Source organism: Mizuhopecten yessoensis, unplaced genomic scaffold (genome assembly GCF_002113885.1).
Source record: "Mizuhopecten yessoensis strain PY_sf001 unplaced genomic scaffold, ASM211388v2 scaffold1689, whole genome shotgun sequence".
NCBI lineage: Eukaryota > Metazoa > Mollusca > Bivalvia > Pectinida > Pectinidae > Mizuhopecten > Mizuhopecten yessoensis.
Window position 1 is genome coordinate 546,525 of NW_018404172.1, and position 18,396 is coordinate 564,920.

An 18,396-nucleotide genomic window follows, 5' to 3' on the forward strand; every position below is an offset into this window, starting at 1 on the left:
ACGACATATGCTGCACTTGGCGGGATAAGGGTTTTAACACACTGCATATTTTTCCTGATGTTGGTTGAATATAGAATTTCCTATTTATTGATACAAATCCATTGAAGACCCCAACCAAATTTTCTGTTCTGTCGATAAGGTTACTGATGGCATATGTATACACTTCAATGTCATTATATCGGCAGCTTGGGTGAAAAAAATCTGTGTTATAATGTCTTACATAAAAGTCTTGTGAGAGTTTGTCAGGTAAATCAATAGTTGATGGAGGCTGCTAGAATCCTACACTGGCCATCATTGGCTGACCATGCAGGGCCTACTTGGAATCCTACATTGGCTGACCATGCAGGGCCTGCTTGGAATCCTACACTGGCCTTCATTGGCTGACCATGCATGGCTTGCTTAGAAACCTACACTGGCCTTCACTGGCTGACCATGTAGGGCCTGCTTAGAATCCTAAACTGGCCTTCATTGGCTGACCATGCATGGTCTGCTTAGAAACCTACACTGGCCTTCACTGGCTGACCATGTAGGGCCTGGTTAGAAACCTACACTAGCCTTCACTGGCTGACCCTGTAGGGCCTGCTTAGGATCCTAAACTGGCCTTCCTTGGCTGACCATGCATAGCCTGCTAAAAATCCTACACTGGCCCTCACTGGTTGACCATGTAGGGCCTGGTTAGAAACCTACACTGGCCTTCCTTGGATTACCATGTAGGGCCTGCTTACAAACCTACACTGGCCCTCACTGGTTGACCATGTAGGGACTGCTAAGAATCCTACACTGGCCTTCATTGGCTGACCATGTAGGGCCTGCTTAGAAACCTACACTGGCCTTCACTGGTTGACCATGTAGGGCCTGCTAAGAATCCTACACTGGCTGACCATGCATGGCTTGCTAAGAATCCTACACTGGCCTTCATTGGCTGACCATGCATGGCCTGCTAAGAATCCTACACCGGCCTTCACTGGTTGACCATGTAGGGCCTGCTAAGAATACTACACTGGCCTTCACTGGCTGACCATGCAGGGTCTCCTTGGAATCCTACACTGGCCCCTGCTGGCTGATCATACAGGGCCTGTTACTGAGTGTTATACCCTGAAACAAATCTCTCAAAGTATTCACTTGTTTTACATCTAATGGAACCAAGCATTCTAGATCTCTACCAAAACAAACATCATCGGTCTCTAGCCATTGCGTGTCGTTTTATTATATAATACGGAAAATATTGATAAAATCTTTTTGACACAAAATGATTTCCCCATTTGTGTTTTCTTGTTTTAATGCTCCTCTTGAAACATTTGCTGGTGTTACTGCTTTAGAATATTCTCTGGAGGTGTGGCTATAGAAAAATCTCTGAAGGTCATTCTATACTTAATACTTAATATTTCCTGGTTGCGTTGCTATAAATATACCAATTCCCGGTGTTGTTGCTATGGGCTGTTTCCTGGTGATGTTGTTATGGGCTATTTCCTGGTGATGTTGCTATGGGCTGTTTCCTGGTGATGTTGCTATTGGCTGTTTCCTGGTGATGTTTCTATGGGCTGTTTCCTGGTGATGTTTGCTATGGGCTGTTTCCTGGTGCTGTTGCTATGGGCTGTTTCCTGGGGATGTTTGCTATGGGCTGTTTTCTGGTGATGTTGCTATGGGGTGTTTCCTGGTGATGTTGCTATCGGCTGTTTCCTGGTGATCTTTCTATGGGCTGTTTCCTGGTGATGTTGCTATGGGCTGTTTCCTGGTGATGTTGCTATGAACTGTTTCCTGGTGATGTTGCTATGGGCTGTTTCCTGGTGATGTTGCTATTGTGATGGACTAAATTAAATGCAGTATTGTTGTGGACGTTTCTTCAGAGAAAAGCAGGTTCAAAGACAGAAAAATAAAGATACAAAAACCAGGGGAAACAGATACAAAAAATTAAAGGAATATATACAGTTGCCAAAAAATAGGGGAAAATACTGATATTCAATTATAGAAAACATCACAGATATACTCAGCTGGTGTTGGGGTCTCAGCTTTATATTGGAGACAATATAAAATGGCTGTATGATAACCTCCATCTACCTCATACTTATGAATGTGTGCAATCTTGAAGTACTGTAAAATGGTTGTCAGGAAAGTGATGTCTTTATGCATTTGACAATATAGCTAAAGCAGTTGTCATGGTTACGTTTTCCATTAATGTGACAATTAAGCTTTACTGCAGTAACTGACATTTCACACATTTTGTATGGTATGTAATTTCAAGTGCCTAACTTTACTCAGACTACTAACATTTCTATATGACTGCTGTGAAAGCCAGGTTGACAGTATGACAGTGAGTACAGTTAAAAGTCCCACTGTGAAAAACCTCTTTGTGAATGTTTCAGTAAATAATAATAATAATTATTTGAGGCTCTTACATATCGCTTCATCACAACCTAGTTCCTAGGTTGTCTCAGAGCGGTTCACAAATTATGATCCGTGGTTATAGGGCCTTTGCAACCAGCCATTATTTTCTCAACAAATTATGTTATATTTGTTATATTTTGCAGCATATCTTGAACCCATCTACCTAGCTACAGTAACTGTTTACCCCTGACCTCCAAAGGGGAGGGGGTGCTGACCCTCGGAAACCCTTCCCGGCAGCACTTAGCATGTACGAGATGATAACGGAAACTGAAAAAATGAACTCGGACTTGAACGGAACCAACGTGAAGTCAGAAAACATGGACATGAAGGAGGAGGTAAAGGAGGAGCCACAACCGCCGTCTATAAACGATAATCACCCTAACAACCACTCGGGGCCCCCTAGCAACAAATTAACCAATGGTGAAACAGGTAATATCATAACAGCATTAATTGACTCTAAATGTTTGACAATTAAACACTAGTACCAGCAGGTGCTTTACTTCATGTTGGCTTTATTACATTTTGTTTGCTTTACATTGTTTTCATGTAACATTATATTTGGGGGTTTTCATGTTACATTGTATTTGTCTGTCATCTGTCAACTATTTCTTTGAAGGACTTCTTACTAAGAACTGACATAGGTATTGTTATATAGACAGGGGCGGGTCCAGGTGAGGGCGTAATGGGCGCACGCCCCCCCTTTTCAAAAAAAATAATAATGAAATATCGTAATCTGCTAATATTGTACTGAATATGGCAATTTATCATATTCATAAATTAAACACATACTCTGATTTCTTTTTATGTTTTTTAGCAAAAAAAAGTTCCAAATTGTTTTTTTCGCCTCGCTCCGCTCGGCAAAAGATTTGATTATACGCCCTCTTTCAAATATCCTAGAAACGCCCCTGATAGAAGTGTTTGTCATTGGATTTTTTCATTGTAAAATTGTATGTAATTCTATAAATTATAAAATGGTGAACTTGTTTTAATAAACATAACATAAATACCTATATATTATCATTTAATCATTTAATAAAATACTCAAAGATAAATTAGCATAACTGCTCCAAAGATGCATATATTACTTGAATATAAAGTAGCGTCGCTGATTAGGCATTTTATTAGTATAACTCATGAAATAGAACAGAAATTGATATGGATTGACTTATTACTCCCTGTCAAATGTGTTTGTCATTTCAATTTCAAATCACTTGAATTTATGTGCATGAAAGGTTTTTTAAAGAAAGATAATATGATGTAACTGTTCTGAGATATAAATCTTAATTAGCATATCTTAATTGCTACTTTTCATGTGTTACAATCCTTGGAAATCAATTATTTTAACTGGTAATGCGTGAGTGTGATAATAATGCTGTGTCGTCCCAAACTGTGTGTAAGGAGGCCTGATCTCTCTCCTCTGCGTTCCTATTACACAGCTGATCATACACGTAATTAGGAGATGACTGAATTGATATGAATTATTTACTTGTTAATACCGAGTAAGAGTTCAGACTCCAGCCGTCCCATTCCACTTCCAAAAGTCAGGTTAGCATAGTGTGAGTTGTTTGTTGCTGAATAGAAACAAACGCTATGGATACTTTTTTGTTTTATTGATAATCAACAATCAAAGATCAAAATACAAATTTGATACAATTACAATTTGAAACAGGTTATCATGATAGTAGTTTGTATTTAAAGTATAAAGCTTTGGGTTAGATATTCAATTGGTACCTAGTTGTAAAGGGGTTTAGCTATTGATGTGGCTGTTGGTATTAAGTTTAAGAGGGTTGTTGGTATTGACTTGTAGAGGGGTATTGGTATTGACTTGTAGAGGGGTATTGGTATTGACTTGTAGGGGGTATTGGTATTACTTGTAGAGGGGTATTGGTATTGACTTGTAGAGGGGTATTGGTATTACTTGTAGAGGGTTGTTGGTATTGACTTGTAGAGGGGTATTGGTATTTAGTTGTAGAGAGGTATTGGAATTGAGTTGTAGAGGGGTATTGGTATTGAGTTGTAGAGAGGTATTGGAATTAACTTGTAGAGGGGTATTGGTATTGACTTGTAGAGGGGTATTGGTATTGAGTTGTAGAGGGGTAATTGAATTGAGTTTAAGGGGGTTGATGGTATTGACTTGTAGAGGGGTATTGGTATTGACTTTTAGAGAGGTATTGGTATTGAGTTTAAGGGGGTTGATGGTATTGACTTGTAGAGAGGTATTGGTATTGAGTTGTAGAGAGGTATTGGTATTAAGTTGTAGAGAGGTATTGGTATGGAGTTGTAGAGAGGTATTGGTATGGAGTTGTAGAGGGGTATTGGTATTGAGTTGTAGAGAGGTATTGGTATTGAGTTGCAATGAGGTATTGGTATTGGTGAAGGGTATTTGTATTGATTTGTGTAGAAGAATGACATCACTATATGTATGCGACACATTTTCCATAATCTCATTACAAACCATTATGGATTTCTCCTTCATGTGTGGGTATCAGATCAATATGGTACTCTCAGGTTAGTGTCCTCGGATATACAATCTTATATATATTCATGTTGAAGTTGAGAATGTTATATTATAAATTTTATTTTATTTTTTCATGCCCCCACCATAAAATGGGGGGGGGGGGGGCATATACTGTTGCCCATGTCCGTCCTGTCCAGTCAAACATCAAACACTGAAACTAATTTCACATGGTGACAAGGGCATTCATGTCTTACAGACATTTTCTAGTTCGCTTATATGGTCAAGAATGGAAAAAAATCTTGGTTAATGTGTGTTATTTCTGTGTTATAGAAATTATTTGTTATATAATAGAATCTTCAATAAATTTCATTACTTATGTTTTTTATGACAAGTGTGGGAGTGGTATTCAGCGACTTTTTTTGCTCAGTTTTACTGCCGAATACAGGCTGTTTCCCCTTGCTAAAAAGTGCCTTATTTTCCCAAAATAAACAAAACCTGAGGAACATATTCCCAATTTCAATATAAATAATGCTATATTTTTCCCATCCTGTTTTCACAATACACACACTAAGATGGTATTGTTTTCTTATTTTTCAGATAACAATAACCAGCTACAAGATACCCACACGAAAAAGAACCCGGATATATCAGGTACAGTATATTAAATAACATTTCTCTTCAATCTTGTGTTATAGCTGATTGTCCAAAGTAAAATGAGCATGTTTTGTGGTGTGATGACCATCGTCATGTTTCCCTCTAAAATATTACTAAAAGTGGGTTTTGCATTTGAAATGGAACACCCCACAGCCAAATAGGAAGCACTGTTGAAGTCCATAAAAACAAAATCAATTCATAAGCTACATACCTACCTACCCTAATTTTTTCAGACATGTGCCGGAAACAAACATGTTTTTTGTCAGGCCTAAAAAGATATCAGTATGGAAGAAACATTTTTAAGATTCTGTATTAGATCCTCATGACTTTCAGGTATTAATGTGACCAATTAAATAGCAGTCATGGTGCTTGGTTGGATTGGTCAAGATCGTAATAGAAAAATTGCAGACCAAAAACTTTGTTAGTTGTTATTTTTAATGAGAAAAGTGAACATTTTAGTTTTCCTTAAATTGTTATTTTAATGGGGGAAAAAAGTAAAAAAAATAGCTTTCCTAAAAAAGACAAACTAGAAAGATGACAATTTCATCTGTGTTAAAGTAGATAGACATGTTTGATATATGTTGGGGAAAAAAAATGCAATACGATGCTTTATATGTAGAATTGTAGTTACTTGCCCACGTACATCAGAAGCTGTTACCAGAGTCTGTCTCTACACCTGCCCTGGTAACCATAGCAGTACACTGTCGTCACAAGATTTGTGGCAATAGTTTGAGATTGAATATATGTAAACAGCAAAGCTAGCTCACTGTTCATCAAAGACCTAGAAAATTATTAGACTTATCGAGTTAGACTTATCAAGAGAATTTTTTTGCATTTCACTTGAAGGTTTATCTCCCTGTAGGGTTAGGACCATTCCAAAGTCAGTTCCAAGGTCAGTGTTGTCCCTGATCTGTGGGGGTGTAATATCAGGACGTCTCCCCACTGCAGCTCCTCAAGTCAAATTGTACCAATTTTTCTCCATGTACAATTTACTATGGTGCTGATGGGGTGGGATATGACATTGATTTTGTCCTGACTTCTGGTAAACAGAGTCTGGCCTGTCTTTATCAAATACTGAAAAGCACATTTTACAGATCCACTATGTTAATACTTTTAGATGAAAAGACATCATTGGTGGATTCTTCAAGGTTTTCGTCACTGATGTTTGTCTGTCCATTCATTTGCGGGGTTATTCATCTGTCTGCACATCTGTCTAATTAAATCCCAGTATCCACTGTGTTTAACTGCCTGTATTGACCTTACTTCAGTTTTACAGCTGAAGGATACATGTCTAGGTCAGATTAAAGCTGTTAATATCTTTTCTGTTGAGTTCTCTGTTGAGATGTAAATTAGGGTATGACGATGATTTAACAAGCACATAAACCCCACCGTTTAGGACAGAGGAGCTCAAATTTAGTTATTAACAATTCGAATTTTATGCAGATATATTTTAGCACACACAATCAGACCTCCCCTCAAAATTATAGATGAAGTGGAACTCATAAATCTGGAATATTTGCCACATGCTACGATCTCTCAAACAACCTAGAAGATACATTAAGTTTGAAGGAATTTATTTTTAGTTTTAAATATGTATATTAGTATAATAATTCATAACTGATAAACTTAAAAACATATTTGTTTTGAAACCAAGGCTTCAAGATTCATCTCTATTTCATGGTAATCCGAGAATTTCTTTTAATATTTTCAGCATCAAATGATGGTCAATGTATAATAGTAATTCTGACATGTATAAAGAGCTAACCTTATTGAGGGGCACTGGACGGTAAAAAGGAAGCATTAGGCTGTTATACTTTGTCTATATCAAACAGGGTTGTATAACATACTGGTGATTTCTGTCACTTGCTAATGTACAGTTAGGCAATTTTACTAGCCGGGAAATATAATTCATTATGCAAATGTTATTACCTTGTCTTCTGTCGCGGTTCACTGAACTACACTTAGCTTAGCTATCAGGCCCATCAATTCAGGTGTCTCAATATGCACATGTTTGTAAGAAACAATTTTGTTATATTTTTTCCTACAAAAAAATACAAATACATTAGATATGAACATTTTAATTCTAATCAATTATGCCAGCTTAATCTAAAGACAAGCAAAGTTTTTTAAATTTAGCAAATGCACACAAAATGTCAATATTCATAGTGTGCAATATATTATTTAGAACGATAGAACTACCATTTATTGTATACATTGTCCTCTGCATAGCGCTATATATAGTTTATGGCTGGATGTCATAGCTAGTATAGACGTGTGTAAAACCTCTGTATCTAATTACCACGTTATTAATTCACAGTAACAGTGTAGAATTAATCAGTTACGTATACCATTATGGATTCTGGCTCACCATACTGATTTTAAACATGTGCAGATGAAAGCTGTGTGGTAATATATAAGTTTTAAACACATATAACATGATCAGGTACAGTCAAGGATATGCATTGTATGTGTGGTTGATTGGCAGAACAAACCCATGGGTATCCTTGAGGTAGAGGAGGAGAAGTTCCGGAGTACCCTGGATAATCTGATTGGGTATACATGTGACGGAAGCTGTCTGCCTTCAGAGAGCTGTTAGTATAGGAATATTACAGTGATGTAATGCTGGAACCTAGAACCACTGGGGAAATCTAGCACAACTCTTATTGGGTTTGGATATCTATATTATGACCATCATTTTTGATGATTCATGATTTCAACAGAGCACGTCCTCTTGATTTCCAAGGATACCTATTTCCATATTTTTTTTCAGGAATTTGTAATAATTTTTGATATTGAAAAAAATATTTTTTTGTAATACTTTTGCATTGTGAGTCTGATAAGGCTTCTTAATCCTATGGAATATTATTAATCCACTCTCCACTAATCTTCATACTAATCCTATTTCCACTAATCTTATCTTCACATGTACTAATCCTGTCTCCACTAATTTTCCCTCCAATAATCCTATCTCCAATCTTTCTATATCCACTAATCCTGTCTCCAATAATCCTATGTCCGCTAATTCTCTCTCCAATAATCCTATCTCCAATAATCCTATATCCACTCATCCTATCTCCAATAATCCTATCTCCACTAATTCTCTCTTCAATAATCATACCTCCACTAATCTTGTCTCCACAAATTCTGTCTCCACAAATTCTGTCTCCACTTAACCTATCTCCACTAATCCTATCTCCACTAATCCTGCACTTATCCTATCTCCAATAATCCTATCTGCTCCAATCATATATCCACTTATCCTACCTCCACTAATCCTATCTCCAATAATCCTATCTGCTCTAATCATATATCCACTTATCCTATCTCCACTAATCCTATCTCCAATAATCCTGCACTAATCCTATCTCCAATAATACTGCAATAATTCTCTCTCCACTAATCCTGTCTTCACTTATCCTGTCACCATTTATCCTCCATTAGTTCTGTCACCACTAATCCCCTACTAATCCTGTCTCTATTAATCTACTTTCCATTATTCCTGTCTGTATAAATCACTCGACAATAATCAGGAATGTTTTCACTAATCCACATTCCACTAATCCTGTCTATGTTATCTATTCTCCAATAATCCTGTTTTCACTAATCCACACTCCACTAATCCTCTCTATGTTATCTACTCTCCAATAATCCTGTTTCCATTAATCCACATTCCACTAATCCTGTCTATGTTAATCTACTTTCCATTTATTCTGTCTCTGTTATCTACTCTCCAATAATCCTGTTTCCACTAATCCACATTCCTCTAATCCTATCTATGTTAATCTACTTTCCACTTATTTTGTTTTTGATTATCTACTCACCAATAATCCTGTTTCCACTAATCCACATTCCACTAATCCTGTCTATGTTATCTATTCTCCAATAATCCTATTTCCACTAATCCACATTCCTCTAATCCTGTCTATGTTAATCTACTTTCCACTTATTTTGTTTTTGTTATCTACTCTCCAATAATCCTGTTTCCACTAATCCACATTCCACTAATCCTGTTTCCACTAATCCACATTCCTCTAATCCTGACTCACTAGTCTCCTCTATTCTAATCCACTCTTCACTTATCCTGTCTTCACAAAACCTGTCTCCGTTCTCCACTCTCATTCATTAAAGAAATCTTGTGACTTATAATTCTGTGAAATCAGGTACAAATACAGCAGATAGATTTAATTGAAAGAAAATTGTTTTTGAAATTACTGAAGTAATTGAATGGATCATATGATTTGTAGTCAATTAGTTTAGGTCAACTGATTACAAAATTAAGGTTATAAATCAACTGTCCATACTATCATGAGCCTTACTTGTTATTTCAGTGGTGAAAGAGGAGACTAATGGTGAAGCTGCTCCAAGTGACAGTCATTCGAAGCCACTCCCACCCACCAAGGGCCAGCCTCAGCAGTCAGTCCCACCTGCAACCTCTCAACCCCCAACAAACCCCCAGATGCCCCAGCAGCATCCCCCAGCCTCTCAGCCTGTGAACTCCAATGTGGCCCCAATGCCCCCACAGTCCCAGCATCCAGCCCAGCAGATGGGGGCCAGTGGCGAAAACCCTTTCATGCAGCACCAGAGCCAAATCTTTGTGTTCTCCACACAACTAGCCAATGAGGGGGCAGAACATGTCATGTCAGGACAATTCAAGGACCTGCTGTCCTTCCATATGGACTACCCTGCCACCAAAAAGTTTTTACAGGTACATTTTCTACTGTATTTGCTGGTGTTTTTTCTAGGCTAAAAGCATTGTATTTCGTTCACATTCTCAATATTGGGAATCCAAATATATTTATTGGACATGATACAATGCAAAAAAAGAAAAGAAAAATCTTTTTTGAATGGTAATATGTAACTGGAATATTCTCTAGATAGTGTAGAATACAATGAAAATTTATATCAAAAAGGTAAAGGTGTTAGTGTAAAAATGTCTATGGCTGTCACAAGCCCAAAACTTGCATGATATCTGAATTGTAACACATCTGACCAATTGTGCTAAACAGAGGCTTATATTGGAAATGTTTCTGTATTTAAATTGAAATTTGAATTTGGTTGATTTCTACTAAAAACTACGTCAAGAAAGCCTAGAAATTAATTGGTGATTGTATTTGCATGGTGCAGATTTGTAATCTTGTGATTAACTTCTACTTTCAGAAGCATTCATTGAAAATATCTCCCTTCTCCCGGTCTGGCATGATGCCACAGATGGGTCCCCGACATCGAGTTATGGCTACCATGAGGCCGTATGGCGGCATGATGCGACCTGGCCAACCCCACCCGACCGGTAGTGTCCAGCAGTGGGTGGACCAACAGAATGCCCACCTACAGGAACAAGGCTATAACTTTGTCCCAGGAATGAATCCAAGGGCAGGCAACTTTCCTCCTTCTGGAAATCCTGGAATGATGGGGCCATGGCCACAGGGTGGTGGCCCTCCGCAGTCTTCATCTCCAATGAATTATACCATGCCTGATGGCATGCCCTTTGACCCAGAAATGATGGCTATGATGGGAAATCCTCACCTTCATAATCCTAATCTGTTGCAGCAGAAGGTACCAAATGAGAACTTAACTCCTGAACAATTAAAACGGAGAGAGGAACATTTAACAAGTTTAAGGAAAATACAGATGATGTTATTCCCAGAACAGCAAAGACAGCAACAGTTTGGGGGACCCATGCCAAATTCAGGTCCTGGAGGTGAAATGATGCCGGAAGAAATGCATCAACAAATGATGCAACAACAGCAGGGTATGATGTCCTCGCCCCATGGTCCCATGATGACATCTCAGGAACAAATGATGATGGGACCACAGAACAATGGTGGAATGACCAGCTCACAACAACAGTTTATGATGTCCCAGGGAGGGCCAGGCCAGTTTGGGGGTCAGGGCCCTGGTCCAGGGTCTGGCCCTGGGGGACCAGGTCCAGGCTCAGGTCCTGGGGGGCCTGGACCTCAAGGGCATCCTGGCTATGGTCCACATAACATGCAGAACATGACACCGGCTCAGCGTGAATGGTTGAGACTGCAACAGGAGTATTACATGGATAAACGACGGCAACAACAGCAACAAATTGCTCAAAGAATGGGAGGTCAGCCTCCCAACATGGAGATGCCAGGGGCCAGCCCAGGCGCACCACCCTCCTACTACAGCACTATGGCTCAAAAGAGAGGAGGAAGTGGTGGAATGTCTACCTCACCTAATACAAACGGCCCTATAGGATCTCCACCCCTCATGCCCCCTCATGGTATGGACATGCCAGACCACATGGGTCTGTTCCCACCATCTGCTGCTCAACGAAGGTCATCCCTCTCCTCAATGGAACAACAATCACAGATGGGTATGATGAGCCCTATAATGAGCCCTATAATGAGCCCAGGCATGCCCCCAGGGCCTGGTATGAACTTTGATAAGGCCATGATGCAGCATGGGCCCGGTGGACCTGGGGGACCTGGGGGACCTGGGGGCCCTGGGGGGCTAGCAGGTGTGGAAGGGGGTGGTGGGCCACCACCTCACATGCACCCAGGTCAGCCAGGAGGAGGACCAATACAAAACAAGAAAAACATGTCAGGTGTACCAAGGGCAGGCCATCCTGAACAGTTCATGCAACGTCCTGGAAACCCTGAACATTTTGTGCAACGTGCTGGACATCCAGAACAATTCATGCAACGTGCTGGAAACCCTGAACAATTTGTGCAAAGGGCTGGCAACCCTGAACAGTTTCATCCAGAAATGGCGGCTCGTTCTCCTTCACGAACTTTAAGTGGCTCAAATAAGCCACCCCCTAGCTATGCACAGGCTCAGAAAAGGAAGCGTGACGACATGGAGGAATTGTATAAAAATCTTCAACCAACACCTTCTCCTCAGCAAATTAATTACCTCAATCAGTTTGAAGGACAAGAATTGACTATAACCAAACATCTCAATGCAGCATATCGTGAACCTAATAATCCCTCAGACCAGTCCCATCCTAATGCCCCATTTCCCTCAAATCAGGTCGCTCATTCACCCATGCATGGTCCAAGCTCCAACAAGGGGCCCATGTCAAATTCCAGCCAGAACTCCAGTGGGGGCCCATTATCCAGTCCGGGGCCTGTCAATGGTCCTGGACCCAGCCCAGTATCCGGTGCCAATATGAGACTTTCACATTTTGATCCACCATCGAATAACAACAGTGTGTCGAGTGCCCCAGCGACACCAACATCCAAGGCATCATCCATGTCCAACATCACGTCTGCTAGTCTGGCCAATCTGGCCAAAGGAGTAGAACATTTGTCAAACCAAATGCAGCAAAACATGATGCAAGGAGGACCATTTCACAGTATTCAGATGCAGGGTCAGCAGGTGGGATGTAGTGCATCATCACAGGCGACAGGTAATCAGCCATCTGTGTCCACCTCCACAGAGATGAACTCCCAGACACAGACCACACCAAGTGTCAACAACACGTATGTGAACGCCACAATGTCCATACAACAGTTAAACATTCAGAGTGTGGGACCCCATACTGGTGGCAACTACAACCCTAACATGCAAGTGCAGCAAATGAACATGGAACAGCAACAACAAATGCAGGGTATGCCTGGTCCGCCCAACGGACCAGGCCCAAATTCAACTGGTATGCCTAATAGTATGCCAAGTGGAAACCCTGGTGGCATGCCCAGTGGTAACCCTGGTGGCATGCCAAGTGGTAATCCTGTTGGTATGCCCAGTGGAAACCCAGGTGGTATGCCCAGTGGTAACCCTGGTGGCATGCCCAGTGGTAATCCCATTGGTATGCCAAGTGGAAACCCTGGTGGCATGCCCAGTGGTAACCCTGGTGGTATGCCAAGTGGTAATCCCATTGGTATGCCCAGTGGAAACCCAGGTGGTATGCCCAGTGGTAACCCTGGTGGTATGCCAAGTGGTAATCCAGGTGGCATGCCCAGTGGTAATCCTGGCAGTATGCCTAGTGGTAGCATGCCTGGAGGTCCACAAGGCCCTGGTATGGCATCGGCAGCTTCTATATCCATGTCACAAACACAGTCAATGATGGCAGGGAACAGCTCTCACGCAGGCATGGGCAAGGCACCACAGCCCTTCCCTGGGGGTCCACCCTCGTCTCAAATGAGTGGTGGCCCAAGTAGTGGTCATGTGGGACCCATCAGTGGCCCAGGGGCCCCACTTCACGGAGGATCCGGGGGTCGCCCACACAGAGCTGGGTCTGGGGGCCCCAATGCAGGAGCTCCAATGATGCAGCAACAACAGCAATCTCAGCAACAATCGCATCCTGGTGCAAGACCAACCTCGCCTAGCTTTACCAATGCACCATGTTCTATGGGAAATGCTAATGTACAAATACAAGCCAAAGCACCTAATACCATACAGTATCTTCCTGCTCATCCACCATCTACACAGCAAAGTATGCAATCACAAAAACGACCAGATCTGGAGTTCATGCAGCGGTTCGCAGCTCCTATGAGCAATATGGATAGTAAAGTTCCCACATCAAAAATGCAATACTTTCCACAACCCCCAGCAATTTCTGGAGAAAGACATTCACATTCACCATTTGGTAACCATGGGGGACCCATGGGGCCAGGAGGAATGCCACAGGGTATGATGCCTATGAGGGGAGGTAGCCGAGGGGAATTCCCTCCTAACATGAGTGGTGGACAAATGGGACCTATGAGTGGAATGGGAAGTCCAGATCCCATGGGCGGCCCCATGAACAATTCTATGGGACCCATGGGAAATAGTAATGTGTTACCAGGGAATATGCCATCAGAGGCACAAATGATGCCCGGTGGTATGGGCATGGGTGGTGAAGGTATGATGCCCATGGAGGGAATGCCTCATTCTATTGGAATGCCACACCCTAATTCTCCTCCATTTATGGACAGTCGTGAATCAATGATGAGCAATAGTATGATGCAAGGACCTTCACATATGTCCCAGCGGGGCCATGGACCTATGATGGCCATGGGGCCTGGCGCTGGGGACATGATGCCAGGAGGACCAGGATCACGAATGCCAGAAATGGGCAATTATGGACCCGCTATGTCGAGACAACCAAATCCAGGTGGCATGAGAATGCCTGGTGGCCCAGGAAATCCAAATATGCCCTCTCATCACGGACTTGGCCCGGGCCCCGGGATGAGTGGGGGCATGGACCCCAGGGCAGGGCCATGTAACCCTGCCTATAGTGCACAATATCAACAGTTTCAGCAACAGTTATATTCTCAAGGTCGGTCACGCCAGATGTCACCCATGGGGGGGATGATGCCGGGCGGGCCGGGCCAGCAGTACATGAACATGTGAGGCGAGGCCTCCCTGTGCTGTAGGCCAATCTGTTCATCTGAAGCATTGTGATAACTCATCGACATAAAACTCATTAGTGTTACATTTTATTTTATTGCATCGGAACAAAATTTGTTTCATATGTGTGTGTATTGGAATGGAACGATAGTGAATTAATTATTTCATTTTGTAAGAACTGCCCCTTCCCAATATACTTTCTCTCACAGAACAGCTACCTTAGTAGGAGTAGACAGGCTGCCGGGCGAGTATATACTGTTGGTACTATGGGGTACTACAAACATATCACACATGTTTGATGATGAATTCTGATTTTGCAATAAGGACTATGTCCAAAGACTTGTTGAAATCGTTTTCAATGTATGATTGAATTGAAGGCAGTTACATAAACAATCAAAGGTTGATTTTACTGATGAAAATTATTGTGAAAGGCTGCAAGAGGTATCCTTCATTGAACTCAATTGATTAGTGGACTTAATTAATGTTTGGTTCTTTCTTCAAAAGAGAGCAAACCTTGACCAGTAAGAATTATTTGACAAGTAAATTAAGGGCTTTCTTGGGTCAAAGAAAGACCTCTTTTTAAAAAGTCTGACTTTTTTTGTGAATGAATATCCTCTTTAACTTACATTTTATCATAATTAAATCTTTAATACAAAGAAGTTGATTAAATCTTTAATACAAAGAATGGTTATGAGATATTTTTTTACATAAACCAAAGTTTTTCCTTTATATTAAAAGTGCATATGATCCACACATACGTAGCTATTATGTATGTTCAAATTATTCATGTGGTTTTTACATTTTGTTCATAGAGTTAGTGTGAATCATATTATGTTGTCATTTTCTTTTTGAACATGCCATGTTTTTAAAGTTTTATTCTTCTTGTAAATTCAAAGGATATTTTAATCCTTCTCTTCTCGAGAAAATGTACAAAGCATTTATTTTGAATTTCTTCTCATAAAAAAAATGAAACAATTAAAATTTGAAAAGTACTTTCCATATGTAAGAGTGCAATAGAGTCTGACTTGATCAAATATGTTTTATTTTCCTTCTTTCCTTTTCTTAACCATTTCAAAATGTGCTTTCTGACATGGAGTTTAAATCAAAGTAAAAGCTTCCTGCTCATTGAATTAAGAAACAATGGTTTAATAAATAATTTATTGAAACCATGACAGAAATGTTTTGTAGTCAAAGGGGAATAACTCTTAACATTTTGCTGGGCTTCAAAGTTAAATGCTATTACTCTTTTAAGAGTGCTCTTTTGATTATGTAGTTAGGATCAAACAACATTGAACCAAATGATGTTAAACATTTGTGTTTCTTCATACAAAAAAACCCATTGAAAATTAAAGATAGGTTCCCATGACTTTTCAACAATGTTTCACTGTTTGAAAAATCCCTATGCTTATTTTTTAGGAAGTTTTGAATTCCATAAATACAGCTATGAACCAAAAAGTCTACAGCTAGTACAAAAATAGTAATAAGAGATGTAAAAAGAATTAAAGGAGTTAGCCTTAGTAACTAGTCTCTGGTCTAGAGGTTGATGTTATATTTTAACTTAACATTGTAGAATCTCTTCCAGCATCTCCTCTAGGTAGGACCTATACCATATTAACTAGTAAAACCTGTCACGTTCTTTATTTGGCTTGTTTGATACACAGACAGATAAAGAATATGGCTGTGGATAGATTTATTGACTTCACATCAAGACAAGGTAAAGCCAGTGAAACTTTGATTTGAAACTAAACAATTTGACATTGTGTGCTGCTGGTTAGCTTTCAGCCCATCAGGATGGGATTTTGAAGCATTTCAAAATGCAATAAAAGGGTTAATATTTTCCATATGTGATATACCTGTAGTAATGCATTACATTAAGAAAAACATGCGAGAAGTTATATATTAAAAGTACAGAGAGTCAACAGGAATCCATCTTTTAAAATGTCATTATTTGATTTTGTGGTAGTGAACCAAGTACTGAAGCTATGTTAGTTAAGGTTTGAACATAAAAACAGTAAATTACTGAATTTAGTTACGGTAAACTAGTTTGAAAAATAGACATAAACCATTATAACATGATATGGTTCATTGTTAATGTACACAGATTTTTTTTTTGATAACTTATTACATACAAAAAAACCCAGCAATTTTGTGAAGTTGTTTGTCGTCATGATTTTGGAAGCCTTGTCTAACACATAGTTGAAACGAAACTGGGTGTTAACGGATTACTTTTAGTGAAGTTCTTTATGTCATGAGTTTGTGCAATATGGGGATGTGTATCATAGGGTAAAAAATTCAAAACAACTTTCACATGGTATAACTAATGTACATTTATTGACTCCCTTGAACAAAACTTATTTTACCACAGTAATTTGGCAAGTATCTTGTTAAAATATAACACATGTATTGTCTTCTGCAATCCTAATTTTTTGGAAATTCGCACACAATTTTTTTCCACATTAATTAAGTTGTAGAATTAACTAGCATATTAATTGACCTGTTAATGAACAAAGTAGTATTTGCCTGTATAAATATCATTAGAAACATCCTTGAAATTGAGGTGATTTTTATACATATCCCAGAAGGAGTGTAGAAAGGTTGTCAGACATCAGTACCATACAAAATGTCTGTCTTGTCTGCTGAATTCCTATCCTTCCTTTAGTATACAGAAACAAAGTGCTTCCAAACAAACACAAAAATAGTTTTTCATTCTACAAATTGTGTATTTCTCTCATTGTCAGCGGATGTTTAACAAAATGTGTATCTCTCTCATTGTCAGCAGGTGTTTAACAAAATGTGTATCTCTCTCATTGTCAGCAGGTGTTTAACAAAATGTGTATCTCTCTCATTGTCAGCAGGTGTTTAACAAAATGTGTATCTCTCTCATTGTCAGCAGGTGTTTAACAAAATGTGTATCTCTCTCATTGTCAGCAGGTGTTTAACAAAATGTGTATCTCTCTCATTGTCAGCAGGTGTATAAGTCTGTTTATAACACCATTGTGAAGATAGTTTTTACTTCGTAAATTAAAAATTCATGTCCAAAGAGTTTAGTAATAAAAGGTTGAACAGATATTTACCAAACTTACTTACGTAGTAACAGATCTATGTTGTTTTGTTTCTGTAATGAGTTATCCAAAGATGTGTTGTAGTTTTTGGCCCAGTTCTGAATCAATCAAGTACAGGAATGATATCTCTATATATTCTAAACAAATTGTAAAAATTCTATAAGGGAACAAAAAAGTTGTCTGGAACAGGAACAAAAGCAGAACTGGGCCAAAACTATGTTGATAATAGGGCTTTACTGCAAGATATATTTATCGTATTGATTTATTCATCTGTCATATGGTTTCTTCTTAAAAGCTACAGGTAACAGGGGAAGGGGGCGGGGACTGTAAATTAATTGCTCAATAATTTCTCCTTATACTAGGCCACTGTGGAAATGTGTAGGAAGTTTACCCCAGACATAATGGACTTTGATGAAGGATACTGGTATGTGAATCCATTGTATATGTTAATCAAAGATTACAACCCATTCTTACATTTTACCAAATGATTTTTTATCATTGTTTTTTGTAGGTGTTTTGAAGAAAGTGGTTTTAATTTAT

The 18,396-nt window shown here is 39.4% G+C and overlaps 1 protein-coding gene across 6 annotated transcripts in view; it reads left to right on the forward strand.

Moving 5' to 3' along the window:
- The window catches only part of LOC110466712 (trithorax group protein osa-like), a 99,246-nt gene extending 81,198 nt beyond the window's left edge, over positions 1 to 18,048 (forward strand). For all 6 annotated transcript variants that reach the window (XM_021523421.1, XM_021523437.1, XM_021523429.1 and 3 more), the window contains 4 exons: positions 2,529 to 2,814; positions 5,441 to 5,494; positions 9,826 to 10,202; positions 10,655 to 18,048. In XM_021523421.1, coding sequence (XP_021379096.1) covers positions 2,631 to 2,814; positions 5,441 to 5,494; positions 9,826 to 10,202; positions 10,655 to 14,797 — 4,758 coding nt within the window. In that variant the 5' untranslated portion in view covers positions 2,529 to 2,630 and the 3' untranslated portion in view covers positions 14,798 to 18,048. The remainder of the gene's footprint in view (positions 1 to 2,528; positions 2,815 to 5,440; positions 5,495 to 9,825; positions 10,203 to 10,654) is intronic.
- Positions 18,049 to 18,396: the final 348 nt, after the last annotated feature.